The following is a 24,699-nucleotide window of genomic DNA, read 5'->3' on the forward strand; positions in this document are numbered from 1 at the left end:
GGAGTGCACTGCACTAAGTATAAACTCTCCGTGTGTCTGATGTCATCGCAGTTGAGCATGTGCTTATGTTTAACATGATATAATCCATTACAGGGCAGTCACTAGCCGCTGACCTCACAGCTAAAACACACGAGGACAGAAATGTATTGTGTATGGTGCTACATGCATCGTCAGTATTGTGCATATGTGTACGTGCATTTATCAAAAGTGATGATGTTGCCGGGTCCAGTGGCTTACATCACTGACATTCAGAACAATGACTTGAGTTTCAACAAAGACTCCTTTTAGTCCAACTCAAAGGATTCAGAGTAATACTCAATTAAACCATGCAGCCCAAGTCATTTCTATAATATGCTCTCCATGTTCACCACAATAACGTTTGCAAAAATACTGCACACAACACACCTGATATGTTACGCTGCTAATGATGACAGCTGCTTCTGTTCCTTAATGTTTGTCTGAATGTTTGAAAGTATGATGTAAATCCACCCACTTAGATCTATATTTGATTAATATAATAAATTAAGTCTTTTGGCCTCCTACCTTGCTCTCTGGAAATGTCAGGTTTGTACCAGAACTTGGACGTGTCTTGAACAAACTTGACGTTCAGCCTGCTGTCGGGGCTTCCGTCTGCAACAAAAATCCAAAGATGTAACAGGAAATCACAAAAATATATCCTCTTTTCCTTGACTGTGAACTGGATCGGCCGAGGTATAAAACAGATGTCACCCCAAACACTCGAAACTCCTCATTTAAAAAAAACAAACAAAGAATCAATAGCATTAATGCTGATTTGATTCTGTTTTTGAAGCCCTGACTTCACCATAGTGAAACTGTACTAATTGGCTAACTCTAGAGTTAGCTGGCTAGCTTGCCAGCAAGATCATGCAAGCAAGCAAATCCATAGTTTACTGAGATATTACAGCGGATGCTAATTTTACACTGTTGACAGTTGATCAGTTTAAATCAGGTAGGTCATTTTCATTTTTTTGGTCAGAGTCTGGAAAATTTTCCATCGCACTTTTATATACAGTGTATGGAATGGGCCCCTTAAGAATCCATAAATTGTATTTACTTACCAGGCATATTGAACCTTGAAAAGTCAGAAAGGGTGTGGAAGTAGCTGGGATTGCCTCCTCCACTCATTGTGGACACCATCTTCCCGTTCATCGTGCCATAGGATAGCGCTCCGTTTGGTCTATCGCCGCTTGACATGCGCCTCTTTTCTGGAAGCTGGGGCTGGAATCCAGGGGCTGGACTGCCCTGCCTGAACCCTAAACCCATCCCCATCATCCCTCCATCTTGGTAGCCTGCAGGTGAGATGGGGAACGAGGGAGTCGGTGGTCCCTGGTAGCCCGAAGAACTGCTCTGTCGTGACAGATTCCCGTGTCGTTCATCTGGTGTCGTGTAACCACTGTGCATGGGGTGACGGTCTAAACTGGGGCTTCTCTGGGACATTTGAGAAATGGAGGGGTGACGGCCCAACACCGGACTCCCTTGAGCGTGTGTGATCGATGGCTGTCGGCTGAGCACAGGGCTGCTCTGAATAGGCTGACCGAGGGACGGCTGTCTGCTGAGGACTGGGCTCTGCTGAGGCCCTGGCCCCATAGCAGCCTGTCTGCTGAGGACTGGACTGCTCTGCGCTCCCTGAGACGGACAATGACCGAGGACGGGACTGCCGCTGAGACCCGACACGCCCATTTCAAAGCCATTAGTTGGTGATGTCTGCTGGCTCATGACGGGAACTTCCTGATTACTACTGGGGCGCTGTTGGAGGACGGGATTGTTGGTAGAGCCAATGATGTTGGTCTGGATCTGTGTACTGGGGCTTCCATGGCCGAGTGTGGTCTGAACTGGTTCTGAACTGGGTGGGCTGGGCTCTGAGGATGCATAGCTTGCTAACAAGGTGCTGGGACCCAGGTAGGGTGGTGTGGGTGTTGCAGTGCCAAGGTAGGAGGAGGTTGGAGAGCTAGAATCCAGGTAGGATGAAGTGGGGGTATTCAGGGCTTGATATGATGGAGTAGGAGTGGGGTAGGCACTCTCTGTAGGCTGGGAGCGGAACCCGGAATCAGTAGTGGGATGGGACAGAGTGCTAACGCTGCTCTCTGCTACAGGGTGATCGCTGAAAGAGAAGCAAGAGAAGTAAATAAGCGTGCGTAATAATGCAGTATAGCTTCTCAAGGAGGAGTACAAGTACTCAAGGAGGAAGCTGAACATGACTTTATAAGACAGGCCCATCTTACCCCTGTGAGCTCTGTATGGGACTGCTACTGGACAAAGGTGGGTTCAGTGTGTGGGTGGTGGTGGGACTTGGACTTCTCTGCTTGGTTGTAGCGTCTCCCAGCGGAGTAAGGCTTCTATGTGATGTGCATGGCTCTCCTCCTGCCACTGCTGACTTGGCGACAGACTCCACATAGCTTCTTGGTGCTGCATATGAAAAAAACGCCTAAATAAATAAAAGCTCTATACTGGGTTTCTGATGTTCCAGGGTGTGGTGCCTCATTATTGTCCATAAGGGTGATAAAATGCAAACAGTAACACTAAAGTGGTACTTAAGTAATAGTGTATGCTCTGTTCGGAGTGGTCTGAAGTTTGATGGCAACTAAAAATGGGAATGGCTTTGCCGAACAGGACACATGGACGGAAAAAGACTAAATATGTTGAGAAAAATGGGGTGGAGAGGGTTAAAGTCAATGATGATATGTGGCATTATACTGGCGCTCTTACCTTCCTCACCCTCACTGCTTTCATCATCTGTGAAGCATCATTGGGATAAACCAAAGAACAAAATGTTGTAAAAAAAAAAAAACGAGACGTTGCATCAAGGGGGTTGGAAACTTTAGTGTTTTTAGGGAAAGAAATATTACCAGCAGTTAAATGTTGTCTTGTCATTCTTAATCAGACTCCTTTTATTTCTGTTTCTCAGCTCATCTGAACTAAAATGTATGCTTATAATGATCTTCAGTTGTATTTATCTGACGTCATAAGAAAGGAGTGGCAACTTGACTCTCATTTATCGATTACCAAAGGTGTTTGCATCACCAGATTGAGCACAAAAAATTGAAATCTAGAAAATGTGTTGCAACCAACCTGAGCCTGTTTGATTGAGGAGGATTTCTGCTGGGTTGTGGGGCTTCAAACCCAGGGCTGACAGTGGAGTCTTGGCAAGACCAGGAGGGGAGCGACCTGAAGAGATACCAGACATTTATCACCGTGCACCATGGTACATTACAGACCTCTTGACAGCTGCTACCTGCTCACACAGTTTAACACTAACTCATCACTGGTTTTAGAAAATTCTGAGGGAATCTAATTAACTTAATTTAACATTAAGAGGTTTAAACATTAACAGGTGAAAAGCTGTCAAGACACAGTATTGCATTTCCATCAATTAGCACACACGAGTGCAGTGTTTAGAAGGATGTGCCCATGCCTCATGCTCTGATGGAGGGGCAAAACATGCATGTGACCAGTAATGGGGTAAAACACGAGCTTACACAGTCTCTGCTGTACTGACACTGGAGGGAAAGATAAGAAGAGGAATATGTTACTTCTGAGGTTTTAGCCATTAGACCTGTGTTACTCTAACAACAAATATGTAATACTCCTGTTGATTCTTTCCAAAACATTACCTATCTTACATCTGTTTTTTTGCAATGCCCACTTCTCTTTTTTCCCCTCCAGCGCAAATTAAAATAATAATACGCAGCAGGAAAAAAAACTCAAGACAACAGAATTATCAGGACAAGACAATCTAGCTGGGTAAGACTGACAGGGGAAGGGAGACAATGCAGTGAAATAAGGCAGCAACATGACCCCAAACATGAATGATAACAACCACACTGAGAGCAGCAGCTCTAGAGAGTATAAAAGTTCATGATAATGGCTGTGCTGTGTGTGTGTGTGTGTGTGTGTGTTTGAGTCTGCATGTCCTAATCTGCAGAGTTTTAACTGAAAGTGCTGCTCTCGTGTGGTTCTCATGCCAAAGCAGTGCAGGACTGTAGTACATGACGGGTAATGGGGGCGAGGGGGTCGTTATGGCTGACGTTGTGGGACAGTGGAACTCCGGTAGACCCGTGCATCCTCCACTTACCAAAGAATCCTAATCAATTCTTTGTACTTGAGACCCTGATGCGTCACCTTTAATCAGTGGTTTTGGTGTGTGTGTGTCTTTAGAGCAAGGGAGGGACAGATGATTTGAAGACACACTACTCAGAAGACAGCTTGGTGGGAAATAAGTCCGATGTCACGTGCGCTCATCATTTAGCCAACCATGCGCTTTCAGCAGGTTTTGCAAAGGACTTGCAAAACTGTTCTCAGTTAACTGGTAACCAGTTAACTCCAGTTTGTGCACAGCTGGAGAAAAAAAAGGTTTTCTGGCCCACGTTCATGTTTTTAAACCCAGTCCAACTATTTTTTTTCTCCCTGTTTCGCAAACATTTAGGTTTGCTTTGTCCAAAAAATGTGCAGCTCCATGTGACTGAGAACGCAGTGTCCCCTAGTTTAAGTGGAAGGAAATATCTTCTGCCACAAAATAGGTGTTAAAAATACAGTGTCTGCATTTTATAACTAACTTTTATGGGAGTGCCCAAAGGGGAGATACGCAAGAGAACTGGATGAGGTAATTGGCAGAGCTGGCTAAGAAACTGTTATGTAATGCATGACCTTTTTTGTGGGGTGTATGAGAGACTAAGAGAAAACTCTGTCAAAAACTCTGTTGTCCAAGTCACAAACTCATTTGTCTTCACTAATAAAGCTTATTCTGTTTTATTATCTTTTTTACTCTAACTGGAGAGCATACTTTGCTAAACAAACCTCGTGTTCTACTGAATTCAATTTGAAACTGTTGGTGGGGAAGCTAAACCGATCAAGTGTTAACTGAGGTCATAGACTGAGTGCTAAGTTGGGTTATCCTCTCACAGAATTCTATATGTTCATTTTGCGACCAGGAGAGTCGCCCTCTGCTGGCCATCAGAAAGAATGCAGGTTCAGTGCTGGATTGAAAAAGGCTAAAAATAATAATTTGTTAAATTCCAGGATATAAATCTTGAAAAAGTAATTACACCTGAGCTCCACAGTGCCCTCTATCAGCCAGAGGGGGGACTTACATAGGTTGAAGTAAGGGGTTTGCGGCGAGACGGGGAAGGCAGGGGTTTGGGGAAACACCTCACCACCAACTGTGGGTGTAGGACTGATGTGACCTCCTTCCAGCTCCTCAAAGGCCTCTCGATAGCTGTGCATATTTTTCTGGAGTAGGAAAGAGATGAGATGGGAAGAAAAACAGAAACTGTCATCGCTGTTCGAGAGAAAATGTGAAAAGTTGTTCTAAAATGTGCGTTTTCTACCTCCTTTGGCCGTCCACCGGGGTTCATCGCTATGGCGTTGACAAACTCTGGTGAAACACACCGAATAGGAGAGCGAAGTGGGACATCAGGAGACGTACTGTCATCTGGTCTGTTCTGGCCTTCGCTGGTGATGCGGCGGCGGGGAGCAGCTGTGGGCTCATCCAAGGATGACGCACGGGCCTGGACACCTAAGAAAGGCAAGTGAGTGTTACAACTTGGCAAAAGCTTGCTGCTTCTCTTTTATCCGCCTTCACTCCATCACTTCCATCACCGCCAATGGATGTTAATGGTTGTCAGCTATCGCTGGTGCTCAATGCACAGGCCACTGTGTGCGTTTTGCAGACAATCAAACCAGGCAAAGCATTGGCAGGAGCCCATGGTCCTTTCAAATTTAACATGCACACACAAAAAAAGTTAATGGATTAGCTGCTCATCAGAAGAAGAAGCCTGAAGGTCAACAGCATTATTCAGAAGAAACCCATCCACACCATGTTGGAAATGTGGCACACAGAATGATACTCCCGTCTTCTATGCAACAATTCTTTAATACTGGGACAAAATGTTCTGTCACAAACTCTTTGATGTGCTGGTGCAAACTGAATGTTTTGGCTGAACTTCAGAGCAGCCAATAAGCTGATTTTTCCTAATCTCATTTGAACTGAGAGGCAGAGAGAAAGCCAGCAGCATAAAACAAACGGGATTGGAGTAAAGAAGCTTTGTTATGCTAATATTCAGCAGCATTGACTCAAGGGATTGAGGTAGCAATACCTGAAATGCTGGCCAAAGCAGAAAAAGCCAGTGTGAAAGATTAGCACTGGCTGCCCAGTGCTTTGAAACTAGATGGAGGTTAATGGGAGGAAGGAAAAAACAAAAAGAAGGAAAAAACATTAAGAAACAAAGAGGGGAGCAGGCGGATTATAAATTCTGTGGTGATGCTTGTTCTCAGGCGGCTGTTTACACTTTTTAACAGGTATCCTGTTTCAAATTCTGTCACCAACTCTTCTCCTGCTTCTACCTTTATGTTTATTTATGTCTCTAATTCAGACATAAATGAGATGATGCCTTGTACAGGTGGAATATCCTTACAGGGAGATAAAGGTTTAGTCCTTTCTTTTGGTATGTTTTTAAAGTCAGCACTAACCAGCGAGCCCCAACTATTCGCAGCCTATGTACATGTTCTATCAGCCACTGGAGCCAATTTTTTTCTTGACCATCTTACACTGCAGCTGCTGGCAGATCATCTTCTGCTCTGGAGATCAGGTGTAAGCTAACCAGAACCCAGAACCTGCAGCAGGTGTACAACAGGTTAAAAAAGAGACTCTGGATTCTGTGCACTCAAAAAGCTGCAACAGAAAATAATGACTGTATATATACAGCATATAGAATTCCTTAATTATTATAAGAAAGCACACACCACCCTGCTGCAGATTCTGTGGGAAACGCTGGTGTAACCGAGCGCTTCTCTCATCTGAACACTGGCAGATGTTTGTGTGGACATCTTGAAAGCCTGACTGTTGTGGAAACCTAAAAATACTGATATCCCCTTCACTCGGCTTCACTTTGAAGTGAGACAAAAAAGACTTGGCCAAATATTTTAGGAGAAAAGTTGGAGATAGCGGCTATAAAAATGTAGCAGTCAGACAGTCGGGATTAAAGTTATCACTCACTGCTTTTACCAAAACCCAAGGTGTTAAAAAGAATTTCCTATGAGTTATCACCAAAACTGAATAGAACTTTCCAAATGCATGTGTTTCATTTTCCTGTTATTAATTTATGTATCTAAGTCATGCATCAATTTTAAAAGGCAGAAATCGGTGCCGGCGTAGGTGGAATGCCTCAGATATTTCAGCACTGGCCAAAATCTTCATCCAGACAGCTTTAAAAGTATGCAGTCTACACCCCCAGAACAGAAACACATCATCGCACTGAGCCTGGAAACTGACAACCAGATGTACCCATGATACACTGCTCTACAGCGGAGCACTGTCAAACACCATGCCGTTGCCTTAGCGACAGCTAATAGTTTCCAGCTGGGGCTGCTGGTAATCCCTTGAACTGATTTTTTTTTTCTCTCATCTCCTATTTCTGAGCTTTTGAAAGTCCAACTATATCATGGCATTGATTCTAAAAACATAAACTTGATCGGTGATCCTGTGGCGTGCTTTTTTCTTTTCTTTTAAAGTGAAAAACGCCATTTCCATATGTGCACACCTGCAACTAAGAAAGGGCATTTAAGGCCAGACTGAGCAGACTGTATTACTGGGAAACTGTTCAGATCAATAAGAGAACTAAGCTGTCTTAATGATCTGCATTTTGACATTTGCGTGAATAGTTCTGGGAGTTTTTTGTATATAAATGTCATGGCTGTAAATATGATCTCAGAGATTATTCGACTTCAATCCTAGATCATTTTAACATTTAACTGTGACGCAGTGTTGCATCACTGCAAAGGATATTACTGTCTGTGGTGGAGAGGCCAGACTGACCCCTTACACAGAACAATCCTGTCTGCATTGTGGTCACTAGTTCTCAGGGGACATATAGCACTTTAGTGATGTTTCCAACTAGGACTGTGGTCCCTCTTTTACATTCAGTGTCTTTTGTCTGGCTTTGTAAATCTTGAAAGTAGCACAAGAGAAAAAACGCAGCCTTGAATGAGCCCAGTGTATCCTGGCCTTGGTATTGTTTCCCAAGTTTGGCAAAACGGATCTTGTGACATGCACTCTCCTGGCAAGGGACAGAGCCTCCTTTGTGCTTCCCCTGTGTCGTTCTTGTGAAACTTTAACATTATCCAATTGAGGGTTTTTTTCCCCTTCTTTTTACGCCACAGTTGGGGCAATTCCCTAACCTTGAAGAAGAAAACGGCTCAGCAGCTCAGAACAAACATAGATGAAGGGTGAACGTGTACGAAGAAAGGAATCAGTGGTTAGTTTGATGATGATGCTCCTCAAACCCGATGATGACAGAGAAACGTATAAAAGGGAGGAAGTGGAATAAAAAGACAAAATGAGCAGATGGGGGCAGTCTAGTATTAAACAAGAAAAATGGTTAAAAATGCAAACCAAAGCCCACATCAGTCAAAGGCAAAGCAGATACAGACTCGGTTTGAAGCAACACTTGCAAAAAAAAAGAAGAAGAAGGGATCTCCTTTTCTTTTTTTTTCTTTCTTTTTTTTTTGAAGTGTTCCTTCAGACAGGATGGGAGAACCAACCCGAGAGGGAGTGAGAACGGCGGTGCTCAGACTGAGAAGAGGTCATGCTGGGGATGACACTTTGGACACGAGCTGAGTACTCTGGGTAAACAGATGAATGATGAAAGAAAAGAATGATGAGGAAACTGAAAAAAGGAAATGGGGGATGAGGGGTCTGATAAGAACAGCAGAACGAGGAGATAACAGACATTTTCTGTTCGTATAAAAGATGCTTTTTCCTGAAAACAAGAGTGAATCACATACAGACACATAAAAAAAACCCCCAGAGGTTACACAATGGTGCCTTCACAGTCCCCAAACAAATTACATAAGTTTATTTCTGTATTAAAGAAAGTCAAAGGTATTTTTAACTCCTGATGTTACAAGTACAAAAACTAGCATTTTGTGCTCCTTAATGTAAAAAGTGTTCTACATTCAAATGGCAGCAGAATGAAGTATTGTTGATTCTGGAAAGCCTCATGTATGCTATCTGAGGTCATGGCTATCACACTTCATCATGTTGACTTTGTTCCATTTCTTGCCATTCTGCAGGATGTCTCCCAAGCTTATCTAGGGATAGTCAACCTGCTGGACTGGAGAGAACACTTCCTGTTTGAGCCTGAGTGATGGGGACTGATGATGTGACATGCAGGAAATGAGATAAAGGCTGAACAGTGTTTTCCAAGAGAGATGTGTATACAGTACACAGATGATGGCATCAACTCTACCCATCACTACATTATTGTACATTTGCTGCCAATTATGAACTAAATGTACAGTGACGGTCATGTGAATGAGTTTCCATAGGACTCCTTGATGTCCTGTAAAAAAAAAAAAAACTAACTACAGCCCGTGATTAAGTAGTATCTAGACCCACCTTTAGCAGCAATAAGTTTAGGTAATTATTTACTGTGTGAGTTTATTAGTCTCACACTTCATTGTGGAGGAATGCTATGCTTTAGTTCATTGACGTTTGCAGGCATTTATTCTTGCACAGCCCTCTTAAGGTCCCACTACAGAATTTCAATCAAGATGCCAAGGTCCTGTGGGTGCAAAACAAGCCAAAGTCATCCGCCCTCCCCCACTGTGCTTCATAAATGGTATGAAGCTTTTGTTGGTTTTTGCTCGACATGCTGCCGTGCATCATGGTCAAACATCCGCCCAAAGGACATTGTGCTAGAAGTCTTCTTGTTTGTTTAGATGCAACTTTTGTAAAATCACGGCATGCCGTGATGTTCTACCCTCTAATTTCCTATGGAAGCAGTAAGGGTGCATTTATTTAGGACCGCAAAGTGTCCTGTGAAAACTTTTCACATGACTGTAACGGGGGGGGGGGTGTAGTCTGAGAGTTTGGCCTAGTCAGTTCTGTGCCAGTCCTCATGGTAGAAATTTGGACAATTTTGTAGAAAGACACAACGTCAGGTGCTGAACTCTTTGCTGGGCTCTGTCAGCTGTTTATAAAACACTAGTTAACGAGCTTTATGACGTAGAAAATAAAGTGAGGCTCTTTAGACAGAAAGCTCATCATATTTTTTACTTTCAAAGACATCCACAGTTTGCTAAACTGGAACGAGCATAAACTTCACAGACTGTGCCACTTCAAGCTTTCAATTTATTTTTTGCTGAATGTCATATCAAATTGACTACTTCATGGTTATCGTGGCTGAACAAAAATAGTAAGTACATTGATTTTAAAGTTGTTGTTTTTTAACATGCCAGAAAGAATACAGAAACCTGTCAGATCATATACAATAAATACCTTTGAAGATACAACGTGCAGCATTATAATAAATTTTAAAATCTATACATATATAAAGGTCAGCGTAAAATAAACTGATCTTACCAGCCACTCTTTGGGCAACCAGACCTTCAACGTTGAAGACCTCATCGGGCTCACTGTCTCTTGGCTGGGGTGATGCCGAAGAAGCACTAGGGCTTCTCTGGGGTTCAGAGGCCTCTGCAGACTGGGGCAGCGTTGTTGGTGGGTAAGTGTTGACTGTCTTGATCTGGCCACTTACAGTGGGGGGGGCTTGTGAGGAAATACTTGTTGCAGCTGTTCCAGAGGTGTAGCTCAGAGATCGTTGGACAGGTGCAGGTTCTGATGTACTAGGCTTGACAGGTGGTGATGAGTGGCTGGACACGGGGCCTGAAAAGTGGGTGTGAATGGTGGAATCAGGCAGGCAGGAGGGCCTGGTTTGGTTCTGAGAAAAGGATGGCTGTGTGGTCACAACAGTAGTGTTTTCCCGCAATGGAGCACTTTGGGACTTTGTCACCAGCGAACGGCCTGGCTCCAGGTCCAACATGAGGAGATTGAGAGTTTCAATTGATTGCTCAATCTCTTGTTGCGAGGCGCTGTGGCGATGAGGGAACTGTGGCAGGCTGTGGTGGCTGGGCATGGTTGCAATAGTGGGAGGCGGACTAAAAGTGAGGCCTTCAGTTACTGGCTCTTCTGGCACTCCGAACCGCTGCCAAACATTGAGACCGCGCTGGACGGCATCCCTGCTACTAGTGGTGCGAGTGGGAGCTTGTGGCATTGACTTTGACTCTGCACCAAAAGACTGAGAGCGGTACAGACTGCCATTCTGAGTAGGCATGTAACTACCAGAGAATGGGGTAGAATCGCTGTGGGGCAACGTGACAGACTTGCCAGATATGCCAAGCTGTGGTTGGACGGTTTCCAGAGGCTTTTCTGGGACGTTGCGCTCCAGATATGGCACATGGTCCTGACCATTGATAATGGACTCAGACTGATAGTAGAGATCAGCTGGTGTAGCCCGCCCATCTGTGGAAGAGAACGTCCCAAGGCTGTCAACACTGTTGCCCTCTTGACTGGTAGGAAGCTCATCATCTAGAATGTCGGTCTCACGGTCAATGTTACCATGCCCATTAACGTGGACCTGTGCGGGCACCAGGTGAAGCATCCCTCCAACAGTGGATGCCGGAGTGGATAGGTAGGCCTGTCTGTGCATGGGCCCCTCCAAGCCACTCAGTAGCTGCTCTAGCTCCTTTTTCTCTTGCGGACTGATGGACTGTTGGGCAGGTGGAGCGTGTTGATGGACCGAGGGTAACTCCTCACCCACAGGAATGTGTGTCTGGTTCACTGTGGAAGCTGGAGGGGCTGCTGTTGCTTCATCAGTTCGGTCGGTTTTGATAGAGGCAGTAGAGTTTCCTGAGTCACTGCTCACAGACAAGGCATGGTCAACCGCAGGTAAAGCATGTTCAATAGCAGAGGGTGGAAGGCCGTTCGATGTGACTGCTCCATCAACAGATTCTTTTTTGCGAACTTTGGCGTAGAGGCTGCCATCCAGGGGTCCTTGGGTATGAATGACTTCTAAAAACAAAAGTATGGAAAAGCATCATTAGAATCACATTAAGCCAAATACAACTATTAAAGATGCCTACATTTTCCACAAACCTTCAATTTTCTGTTACCCAAGTATTTTTAGAGCCACAGCAATTTAACAATTACAGAAATAAATGTGCAATCTTCTAAATATAAACACATGGGATTCATCAAGACATTAAGAAAAAAAACTGTGATGAACTATCAGAGAGATGCTGGATATCAAGAGGTTCTGTGGGTATAGCCAAAGCAGCTGCAGTAAAATTAAACACTGGCTCATGTCCACCTATTCTACCAGCTTTAGGAAATGAGCCGGGTCTGTGGCATGTGCTGTGGAAAAAACGATGAAATCACGAGGGCCTGCCTTGCACTTTCTCAAGCCAATTGCATTAAATGTGTCACCTGAGAAATGCTGGCATATCAGCAGATGAACTGGTGGTTGACTTGTTTTTTTATGATCCCCAAAACCGCAAACATGATGGGCTGATATAAAATAAATAGATCTCTATACACGGCAGATGTAACCTGCTGAGTTGTTTCTGCATAAGCCAAGATTGAAGTACTGCTGCAAACAAGCACAAACGCATGCGCGCACACACATACTCGCACAGTATATTGTACATCCACACTCAGCCACAAGTGTAATGAAGAGGAAGTAGGGTGCCCTAATCAGAAAATTTTAGTCATCACTGGAAAAATCTGCCTCACTGAGTAAGGAAGTCCTGCAGGCTTTTTCTGGCCTATGCAACTGAAAGCAAAACAACAAAAAAAAAGGCTGAAAACACACGTGTATTTATACACGAGCTTACATGCTCGCTTTTTCCCCTCTCTCATCCAGCCAACTCAGTAGCCCAATGCCAACTGAATTAGCAACATTTTCATGTGATCCATAACAGGAATCCAATCTTCAAGAATGTAATGCCAACAAAAATCACAACCGACATCCTGCACACCATTTATCGGCAGCTAAACACACTTCAGGAGAGTAAAGAGAAAAACGGTACCTTCTCAAACAATTCCTCTTCCACTGTCTATGAAAGTTCCTCATTCATAACGCATGAATCGGCACGCCCTGATAACAAAATCAGATTTTACAGCTGGAAAAGGAGCTGCACAAAGACGCTGTCTGTATCTCGGTACCTTATAGATATCTCCATCTCAGCTTCAGTGAATACGGGGCTCTGTAATGGAGCTCAGTGGGCGTACACAAGCCGAGTACTGCAAGGTCTCCTTGACTGGCCAGAGGCAACTTGCCAAGGGAATGGCACACTGTCAGGCTGCTGGTGGAAACAAATCTGGTGGCTCCTGGTCACAAAAACATAGGTTTTCTCCTACTAAGCCACTAACGAGTTCGGTAGATTTTTGGGGCACATGCAGAGAGAAAGACGTTATGGTAACCACTGTTATAGTGTTTCTGATATGGCCCGCTGCAGATTTACGACATTTGGAGGCTTATATTTGACATATACAGTAGCAGCAGTTAAGTCAACCCACTGTATGAATACTCAAAGCTGTTGTCATAGTTACCATGCACAGTACATACCAATTAGAATAAGTGTTCAGACTTCTGGTGGTTGTTATTCTGAATTATTCCATTAAGTCTCTACTGAAAAGTTCACTGGTAAAACGGGACACTCCAAATCAAGTCATCATGACACATTTATGTAGCCCATGAAACTACTTGGGTATCAACCTATTTCCACTGACATGAGCGCACACACACACGTGTGTGTGCGTGTGTGTGCGCGTGTGTGTGTGTATATATACATACACACACACACACACACACACACACACACACACACGCGCACTTTTAATGCATCAGTCATACCGATAAACATAGACATAAGTCATGAAAGAAGAGCCCTCCTCACTTTCTCCATTTCAGTGCCTTTAAAATCACCTGCCCTGTAGCCAAATGTGACGCCAGCACAGCTAATTTGACATCCTCCCTGCTTCAGCTACAGCACTTTAACAAGCTACCTCAAAGTTAAGTCACAGTCTTGTCAAAGGAAACGGCGGAAAGACCTTAGCAGGAGGTGGTTCCCCTACCTGTGTGATCAGAGGATGAGAGTACAGTCCCAAACTAAGCTGGGAAAAGCCCTGCAGAGTAGCCCCCGGGGTGGGACGTGAAGGATTACAGCAGGAGTTGGGGGAGTTGGTTTTGGCTACTGTTCCTGCTCCTCCTCTCTCTCCTGAATAGCTCGCTGTCTGGGTGGAGAGCGGCTGCTGCTCTTGCTGGCTGCTCTGTGGCGCGCACTGGTCTAAAGGCTGCTCGTGCTATGTGTGCGCATGTGGGAGGTCTATCACAACAGACTGTCTGACGGTTTATATGAGAGGTGGAGGGTAAGGGGCCACTGAATTCCACTGCATAGAGTTTGATCAAATGACATCAGTCCCTTTAGGTTAGACTCTCTGAAATGTATGGCTTGTTATGAGTTATGGGCATTTATTTTCTAATATATAATATATGACACTTGTCCATGCCAATTAATGTTATAAATAGAAGAGACAAGCTGAATAACATATATAAACATCCAGTAATATACGTAGAAATAAGCCATTTTCATGCACATCCCTCAGTCCATCAGTGTTGAAAACACTCGTGTAATGGAAAGAGCTACATCGTCCAGCAGTCGTTTAACAAGCACTCAAAGCTAGGAAGCAGGGAGTAAACTCCACCCTGGTGCAGGCAGATGGAGAAAACAGAAAAGCTTAGTGGGTAAAAACAAAAAAAACCCAGAAGAGCAAATGCTGATCTGATTTATGTAGTTACTGTCCAGCTAAAACAACAGATAAAGAGTGAAGCAGATGAGTCACAGTAGCTGTTTGTTATATCTTCTAACCCCAGCATGGGAAAAGTATGTGGTGCAATTCATATCACCTAGCCATTTGTATTTATTAGCATGCTGGACAACCACTATTATTCCACAACATAATCCAGAATAATGGACAAAAACCACATGCGTCACTATGACTGAAAATAAAAACGTTATAAAAACTATATATCCACATTTAAGGGCTATTCAGTGGAAGCTGGACTACTTTGAGTGGCAGATTGTCACCAGTTCCCATCTTCTTTCAGTCTTCCTTCCTCATATCCTTCCTTCTGGTCTGTTCTTTGAGTAATGTTGATGATTGTACTGATTGCAATGACTCCAGCTGTTCCACTGTCACATCCAGTAAAAGCCCAGCATAGTCATCCCTCTTTAATTAGCTTGTGTCTTCACTTTAGACACGACGTGACTGATCGGCAGTATTTGTACTACAGGAAATCTAATCTGTCACTTTACACTTGTGAGACTTTTCTTAGCGGAGCAGGACTATTTATGTTGAGGCTGCTTCTGTGTGTGCTGCTATGTCTGCTGTTTTCTTTTGGTTGAAATGAACCAACGTGAGCCTCTACAAATAACCTTTGACAGGGTTCCTTCATTTGCTAAGAAAGGGCATGTGTACGTATGACACTCCACACTGTGTGTGTCCACGCTGGTGTGTTTTTACATACTCCCTAGGAGGTAAATACTTGCTCAGTGATCCCAAGCACGGTACTCTGAGGAGAATATCTGCAATCCAGACCTCGTAGCTTTAACTAATTATAACGCAGCAGGAGAGACTGGACCAAGTGTTACCAGTGTGGAATGACCAATTAGACTACATCCGCTCCATTAGTGACAAGACTGAGTGTGACAAACACTTCATCATGTAATGCTTTAGAAAAAAGCAGGAGCCAGACAACCAGACCAAACAAAACAAAAACACCATCACCAAGAGATACAGTTGAGTCTATGATGTATAGTATTGTGCTAATGTCTTGAGCCTCTCCTCTTTTCTTCATGTTTTGCTTCCAAGGAGCGAGACATTCTTGCAATTTTTTAAATGATCTTGAGTAATAGTTGTCCAGGATTTTTGAAGATCTTTCAGTTTTTCTTTGGAGATTGTTCCCATTTTTGTAGTTGAATATATGAAAAATGCTGAAAAGATAACACAGTTTGAAGGGTATAAAATTTTATGTTTGCACCGACAAGGTAATTCAGGAAGAGCCAAAATTATGGTACATCTCGGGATGATGTGCAGTGTGTCTGTAAGAAATCTAAAGCAGATGAACAGTATCTGAAAATTGTGTTTCTAAGAAATAGGCTAATCCATTGATGCCTCATCAGAAATGGTCTCAGTGGAAAGGTGGCTGTGAAGAAGCCATTCTTAAAGAAGGGAAACAGGAAGAAAACAGCCTTGGCAACAGTTTCATCTTTCAGAATGACAATGATTCCAAACACATTGCCAATGCAGTAAAAGCATTCCTGGATTGGAAGGCACACAGCAAAACACTATCAGTTATGGACTGGCCTCCCCAGAGCCCAGATCTCAAAATTATTGAAGCAATTTGAGATCAAAAGATGGCCAACATAAAAAAAAAGAGCTCTAAATGTCCTTCAAGAAGCCTTGAGAAGAATTCCTGAAGACTACTCAAAGAAAATACAAGAAAGCTGTCTAAGAGAGTTCAGGTTGACTAGAAGAATTGACTTTCACCCCCGTTAGAACTGTACAAAATCTGTTTTTGCCTTAGATACAGTATTCCCATGTATGTTTGCACATTTCAGTACATTGCTTCATCTTTTTCTCCACTTTCTTCTGATAAGAAATGAGCTCAAGATTTTTTACAGTACCGTATAAAAACAGATAAATGAATAAAGGAAACTGAGAAGACTTGTAGCTAGAAAGTGGTGCCAGATATTTTGAGGTTCTGTGGGCCAGATGGTGCAACTGTGTGACCTCCTAATCTCTGAACTCTGAGCTATGACCCTTGTGGCAGTAGACCTTCCCTCTTAGAGCATGTTTCTCCTCAAGCTTACAAGTATAAACATACATGTGGCCGTCTTGAGAGGAAAAAAGTGTGTGTGGGCGCTGCTGCCTAAACCAGTCAGGATGGGGGAGTCCATGTTTTCTGACCCTAAAGGTTGCATTAATAAAAAGCGATGACGAATCGATTTGACAGTATATAAGTATAGCCTGGTGCCATTTTTGGTCAAAGTTAATGGCTTAACTATTGATTTGGCAACAAAGTCCCCTTTTATTGTATGACTGGGCTCAAGGACACAGATTAAAGTAATACTGCGGTCTCGTAAATGATCTACGCTCAAGAGGATTTTAGATGTCCTAGGGTGGATTAATTGGACTTGTGAAGACTAAAAAGAGTCAGTACAAGTTAATATAGCTGACATGGGACAAAAACAAAACAGCATAGAAGAAATATTGTTATTGTTATTATTATTATTATTATTGTTATTATAAAGAGACTGGATGCACATGTAAGCACAGTTTGGCTAATAACAACACTCACAGTGGCCAATCAAATATAAGTACAGGAACTTGTTCTTGCTAAATGAACACTTGCCTTGCAGCTCATTAAATATACATTAAAGATCACTGTGAATCAATCTGCGTAAGTGCAGATTCTCCGAGTTGGAGAAACAAAGGGCACGGTAATGGATGGTCTTTTAGAGTAGTCAGGAAAAACCTATCGATCACCTCAGACTGGCAAACACCGTCCTGATTACAGGTAGTAATGTTTGTATTCCAAAAATAAACTATAAAGATAAACAAAAAGTACATTAGCATCAAAAAATATTCCTCTTATCTAACCCTATCCAGGTGTGCGGTAACCTGTAGCCAATGTTGGTCACACATAGTAACTATATTTAGCACAAATACTACTAAAAACAAACCCAAAGGCACAGCCACAACCTACGCACGCCACAAGCTATAAATCAGCCCAACAGCTCATCTTCGCAGAGCATTGTTTCATCCTGGATGAGGCCGTGTCTCAGGAAAAGTCATCAACGGTCGTTAGCAGCAGGGCTGCAAAAGGAAAAATCTTGAGGGCCAAATGAGGAGAGCGTCTGATGAGCTGGCTGCAGCTATCTTACTCCAGAGGTGAAGAGAAGCTTTGATGAGCTAACTCTTCATACCCATGGTCTGGACTTACTACAAAGACAGAACCGCAATATTTGCCTTAAAGCCTTGATAGTTTATGCAGATCTTCCTCAAAGTGTCTCTTGTAGGCTCTTGTTTTAGTCAACATCCTCATAAATGCTTCAGACAGAGACCGGTCTTGCTCCTAACTGATACTTCCTGCTATTAGAGCTGTGTCAATAAGATGTTATTTTTGGGTTAAACTCTCTCAAGTACGTTCAGCCAAAAAAAACCCCCCTCAGTTTATTGTGATGTATAATTTTCCAGTGTCCCAAGTGACTGCTGTTGCTCTTTACTTTTTAAGACATGAGACAAGAAGAGAAAAAGCAGGGCACCTAAATTTAAAAAAAAATTACCATAAAATCATGACCTTTTTTATTTTGGTGGTATTTCTGTAGCATACTACCCAGCAAAAATACCAGCTTTCAATTTTTTCACAGATTTTGATTTACAAATAACCCTGTAATTACAATCATAATCCATTATATTGGCCTCCACGTTGTGTCACTAGCCACTTCTCTGCATCTGTCCAGGATGGCAGAAGTAGTTACCGCTATTCAGAGGCGCCTCCAGAATTTTTTTCATAGGGGTGGCCAAAATTATCTCGGTGGGACAACAGGAAATTGTGAGGGACGTACAAATTGTATATGCAGGAATAAATAATAAGTTCATGTTTCAACTCATTATAAGGTGTCCTCCTCTGTCTTGTGCTCATGTTTATTAAAATTATTACCAACATAGGACAGTCTTGTAAAGTGCCCTCCACCCCCACCGGCGCCCCGATGCCATTCCTATCCGTGCCAGTCGGCAACCTACACAACCATTCTTTAGTGCAGCAGCAACAAAGCCACAGTCCCTCACTGGCTCCTTCCCTTTCTGGCTTTGTTTTGGTAAAAACACATAAATCTGAGCTACTGCTATCAGGGACTGAATCTAGACAGTGATTGTGCCAAGATCTGCCCCTCAGGAATCCTAAACTATTGATAGCACTCAGATGAGAAGAGTGGAAGTTCCTTGATGTTAATATAACACTTTTTTCCCCCAGCAAAGTGAAGAATATTGTGTTCTGACAAAGACCAGGAAAAGTCTGTGAATAGACTTGTCTTTAGGCATCAAATAATAAGGCAGAGGAGAGGCCAATTAATCCCAGTGGAACTGAAATGAAAGTGAGATCTCCTGTGCTTTTACACCTCTATGGCTCAAAAGAAGAGAAAAGCATGACCCACAGGAGAGTGTGCCAGGCAAGTAATGCAGTAAATAAGAAGGTGGCATCCAAGATGAAAACATTTTGTGCTGCTCCGCCTATTTTCTCCTGATCTGGATTAAAAGAAAGGTTTGCTTTGAGATGAACATAGAGCCATTGTGAATGTGCAGCAGGTATTCCATCACCTATGTCAGGTCTGAATGGGCATTCGACGTTCACTGGGGAACAAGGGGAGTCTTCTAGACACAAGGTTATGTATAGGTTAGCTATTTCAAATGTGACATCCACAAGAGACCAAGATGTCCAAGATGAGAGTGTTACTGTGTGTCCATTTACAGTGCAAAGACCTCAACAGCAGATAAAAGACAGAGGGCCCTATGAGAAGAGTCTATGGAAAGTGATCATGATTAATTATGTCCTGACCCTTCTGTGGCACTTTTAGCCAGATCAGCTGTGTAAAGATGGGAATGGAGAGAGAGCAGGAGTGTCCGGCCCACAGCTGGACTAAATCTGTGTCCATACGGACTAACAAACCAGTCATTCATTCCCACACATTATGGAAAACCAGCATTCACTCTCTCAGGATAACCATAGAGTACATAAGCTGAAGTATTCCTATGGGGATTCAGCGTGCACTTGACTTATAAGTCAAGTGCACATACTCCATTCTAAAAATCTTAACCAAACCCTAAGTTCACGATGCTTTCTCTGTCACCTAGCAGACGTCCCTGTCCCTGTGCCCCTGTAGTGTCCAAACTGGGACACTCTACAACACAAGGCACTTGTTCTCTCTTTGTGTGCCGTGCAGTCTTAACTAGAGAGGCCTTTATTTTTCTGTCTTGGCTGTTACGCAATAGGAGCTGTGCAAAGTTTGGAGTCAAAGCAGCCTAATCCGCCCAAAGCCTTGGACCAGACTGAGGGATTGATAGCATGGAAGCCTGTTGCCAACACAAAAGGCCAGAGATTTGACCTCTGCACAGCTTGACACTGTCTCTGTGCTTCAAATGAGATCACATTTTTTATGGAGGAAGTTGGATTTTATTTATTTATTTTGCATCAGGGAAACGGTCATTAGAGTGGCTAAAAAGTGGCAGATAAACAGGTGTTCAGGCCAAGTGATATGAGAAGAGGTGGACAGCTGCTGTTGAGACCAGTCGCATTTAGGGCACTTTACAAATATGTGTACACATTAGTCTCATTTCCATTTAGTTATAATACAATTCATCTGGAAAAACCTGGCTTCCATAAGAACATCTGCAGGAAAGAAAACTTGGGAATCCAACCCGGTGGAAATATGGACCACAATGTTAGAAAGTATCTAAGGCTGCTGAAGGACCAGAACTGTTCAAGGATTAATAAAGGGGTAATTATTAAGATTTCAGCAATATGACGTGTCATTCCAAAGAATAAAAAAGCAAGAAAAATTGTGATGCCAATATTTGAGTATTTGAATTAAAGGGACAATTGATCATTTTAGTGTGAATTATCCAGTTCTGCAGATATCTGGTTTAAATATATGGTGTACTCTTAATGTGCAGTGGAACTAAACGGCAATTTACGTCATCAAAGTGACAAGAAATGAACTCAAAACAAATTTAGTCACCAGAAAACATCCAATTTGTCAAAAAAAAAAAAAAATCCACAGATTCACTTAGAAACTACTTTTTTTCTGCTGACTACACCTGTCAACCTTTACACTTTGTGGGAGGAACCGTGTGCCAGCCTGTGACTAGAGGCTTTTTAGCCAGACATTAATGGTGTCCCCCTGTGCGGGGCAGTGCTGGTAGCTTGCTGTATGATTCTTTTGGTAGCTGGATGTACATGACATCCAAAAAAGTTGACAAAAGTTTCTTTTTTACATTTCAAGGGACAGCAGAGAAAACTACCAGCAATATCTCTAAAACTACACAATTCAGAACAAAATATTCTAGACGGATAAACGGCACTGTAGGATGGAGGGAGGATGGAAAGGAGGGGGGAAATTGTTCATTTGTTTTGGCGATGAAATGTCCCTTTAATATTTAGGTATTTCTTTGAGCTGAGAGAAACTGAAAAAATAGATGCGACTGGAATTTGAAGTGTCCTTTTCTATTTTCTGATTTATCCACAAAACAAAAGAAGAAACTGCATTCTTTTAGAACAAGTAATGGCTGCATGTCACTGTCTGGGCTAATTTACTGCTCACCTGGCCAACACACCATTTGAATCCCAGTCATCCGTATGAGCCCAAACATAGTCTCATAGCAGTGATATCATGCTGTTGCATCAACTTCCATTTCCACCAGACTTATGTAACTCTCCCAATCCCACCCCGCCCCAGTCTGTGGCTCACAAATACAGACTTAACTATAAAGCCCTCTCTATTGCTATAAGAAGTTACTAACAAATCGTCTGTGCCCACAGGGCAGGCACGATCCACCTCTGCTGGACTCCGAGCTGTTGGTCCGGGAACACAGGTCTCTCCCTGTGACTAATGTGCATGGGATCAAGGAGGAAGCATTAACCTCCAGCAGAGAAAGTACAAAGTACACAGGGAAATGCTTATTTGGGCACTGGATAAAGTGCAACTTTACAGCATCAGAAAAACACGCTTCTGCAGACAAATCAAGGACACTTGAGTCCTCTTGTTTCTAGAATTTGTTATAGTGTCTCAGAGCCTCCAGGCAAAACATGTAGTGTCACCCTTCATCTTGAGACATTATTGCAGTCATACAGTTTTGCTGAGATGTGGGAATGCTACAATGTAACTGACCAGAGAGGAATGAGAAAATCTGTTTCAAGGATGCTCATCACCCCCTCTTAAGTTCCATGATGATTTCTCCCAGTAGGAATCATTCATAAATTCCATAAATGGAGAGCCAAAAAACACACAACTTTCTATTGTTGCGGAATAAAAACATTTGTAAAACATTAAACATCAAAACATTAGTTTCCTTGTGAAGCTGAAGAACTAAGAAACATTAACAAATAGGTCACATGGTCAAGTGTTTGGATAATATATAACCTGAGGGCAATAAGTATCGTCAGGAACTGTGAAAATCAAATCTCTGATTCCCTTCAAATTTCCACATTACTCACATGTGAGAGACGTCAAACTGCTGAATTAGTAACAACGTTTCACTCTGGAGTCACCCGAAGAGCAAACTGCACACAGGTTCACGGCTGAACTCTTCAACAGCTATCAACGCTTGAAAAAAGGCGTCACGGTGAAGGGAAATCGAAGAAGCACCGGACACAAATTCACTGTGTAACTCTTAGAAAGTCTCTCTGCTGAGCAGCAGCGTGCACAAACCCACACTGACATTCTCTGTCACTCCTCCTCCTGTGAATGTGTGCACAAAAGAGCTTCACAGTTGAGCTGAAGAGTCCTGCCCTTAACTCCTCCAACTCCTCGGAGGACACGGGGAGAGAGAAAGTGAAGACTAAAAGGGCCAAAGTTTGGACCAAATGACTGAACTGCGGTTCACAAGCCTACTGGAATATATGCAAAACGGTTTTCTGAGGCAAACCCTAATCACACTGGAATCCCTCTGTTTAACTTTTCATCCAACACTTCACTTAATAAACTGTTTTTTAACGGTCTCGTAAAAAATCTCTCTCTTCAGCCTCATGCAGTTTTTACTCTAGATACATCTCTCACGATTTCTTTTTCTCCTTATCACTCATCTCTCCCTCCTTCTCTTTCCGGTTATTTCAGAAATGTAGCAGGGTTGGCCAACTGAGGAGACGAGTACTTCAGAGTAAACAAAAAATACAAAATGTCCGTCACACCGCAAAGGACTCTCAGTACAAAAATAAATAAACAATACAATCCACCCTTCACTGAAGCTGAGAGTTCAGGCTGTGCTGTACATCGGCTCCTCACACAGATTCCTGAAGTAACGAGACAGTTGCAGAGCAACAAGCTCGCAAAGAATTCGAGCAATGAGGAAAAATCAAAAAAAGTAAAGTATCAAGTCTCCCTGGGTTGGACAATACTCATGATATGGTAGCCAGACAGCTAATGAATGAGCTAATGAATCATTGTGGAGCAGCTAAAAAAAGTCACTTCTGACATGCACAGTCTCCAGTCTACCGGTTTACTTAATACTGCTTTGTGTAAGGATAATGCTGTTTGTGGCTGTTGTAGGTTGCTCTGTTTGACTTCACTGACTATATTTTACCTAATCGTGAACACCAGGATGCATCCGAAGACACCCACACAAACAAAGCTGTGGCTGAGAGCTCATGATGACCTGAATGAAGGGGTCAAAGTCTAAGATTAAAAGTTTTTCTCATCTTTTTCTTGGATCTCAGCAATGCCTGAGAGTAGATAAACCCCAGTGTGGTCACAGCAGCTCCACCCATCTGCTGTTAAAACCTTCTGTTTTGCAAGGAACAGCCAATCGAAAGGAAGCTGGCTCAATGGAATGTGTCATCCAAAGGAGAGGAGTTTAAATGGCTTGCTGTAGACCAAAGATAAACTGAGGGTGCATTTGAATTATTCAAAGCCACTTTAGCAGGTTCCAGGAATAAAATATGGGGCTGTAAATGAGAATAATTCAAGAAATATAACCAGGAGACTCAGAACTTATCCCACCATGACTGAAATTTGATTGGCACATTCACATTGGCACTGAACCACTGAAAGAAGGCAAAATGTACCTTAGTTATTGACATGCATGCTGTCCAAACTCATCATCCGATGAGAGACTGCCTTTCTAATATTTGACCATACTTTTTTAACTAGGCTATGTAGCAACACAAACTGTGTCCTTTCCAAACTCTCATTTACCACACACCTCTATAACACTGCATAACTAAGGGAATAAATAACGAAAGAAGGAAAAACTGAAGTCACAGTGGTGTAGGCTAGCACAGGAATTTGCATGGGAGTAAGACCACAGATGACCGTTGACTTTATTACAAAGTATTCAAGGTCTACAGGTAATACTACTCATGTCTAAATCGGGCTTTTGAGTGTACGTACTGTTATAGTTGTGTATAGTCAGTTGCGTAAGTGTTGTGATGTTTTGGATGTTGCGTGTTGTGCTGATGCAAGGTGCAGGCATGACAAGAATCCCCGAGTTAAAACTAACCCAGAGCAGCTGAAAGTGTTTTTATGCAATAAACATAATAAAAGTCAACATCAATCTTTGGAAACTAACAGCCACAGAGACACCACTTACCCAAAGTTGATCCCAACAAAACATCAGCCCTATAATTTGAAGCTTTATGCAGTGCCCTAATAAGCTAAGGGTTCATGCAAGTAGCCTTGTGCTTTCCCAGCAGTGATCCCGACAGCGTGCAAACCCAACAACTCTTTTTCTTTCTAAGACTTGTGGAGATGTAAATCCAGAGCTATTTTTCCCCTCGGCTCTAAAAGTCACTCTTTCAAAGGAGTTAATTGCCTTTTCAGCACCAACAAGTGTGAAGCCAAAAAACAGTGGAAACACTTTGATTTATTGGAAACACTTTTTCCTATCTAGTCTGCGAATTATTTTTTTTCTTTAATTTAAATGCTATTTCCACACTGAGCCCATTTTAAACCGTGCATCAGTCTGACGGTGCTGGCCGAGTAGTCACAGCACAAAAGGCTATTAAGGGATCACCTTTGAAGTCTTATCGACTACTTCAAACTCGAGTGGCTAAAAAAACAACTTGTGAC

General features: G+C 42.8%; 1 protein-coding gene across 20 annotated transcripts in view; it reads right to left on the reverse strand.

Annotated features, from left to right (window-relative positions):
• The window catches only part of tns1b (tensin 1b), a 190,807-nt gene that overhangs the window by 9,534 nt on the left and 156,574 nt on the right, over positions 1-24,699 (reverse strand). For 14 of the 20 annotated variants that reach the window (XM_025903831.1, XM_025903848.1, XM_025903842.1 and 11 more), the window contains 9 exons: positions 10,379-11,866; positions 8,557-8,637; positions 5,346-5,533; positions 5,109-5,247; positions 3,091-3,186; positions 2,728-2,754; positions 2,244-2,427; positions 1,080-2,122; positions 544-630 (listed from right to left, as the gene is read on the reverse strand). In XM_025903831.1, the coding sequence (XP_025759616.1) occupies positions 544-630; positions 1,080-2,122; positions 2,244-2,427; positions 2,728-2,754; positions 3,091-3,186; positions 5,109-5,247; positions 5,346-5,533; positions 8,557-8,637; positions 10,379-11,866 (3,333 nt within the window). The remainder of the gene's footprint in view (positions 1-543; positions 631-1,079; positions 2,123-2,243; positions 2,428-2,727; positions 2,755-3,090; positions 3,187-5,108; positions 5,248-5,345; positions 5,534-8,556; positions 8,638-10,378; positions 11,867-24,699) is intronic. The other 6 variants (XM_025903849.1, XM_025903843.1, XM_025903832.1 and 3 more) reach the window with 5 other exon arrangements.

This window comes from Oreochromis niloticus, linkage group LG16 (assembly GCF_001858045.2).
Source record: "Oreochromis niloticus isolate F11D_XX linkage group LG16, O_niloticus_UMD_NMBU, whole genome shotgun sequence".
In the NCBI taxonomy this organism is placed as follows: Eukaryota; Metazoa; Chordata; class Actinopteri; order Cichliformes; family Cichlidae; genus Oreochromis; species Oreochromis niloticus.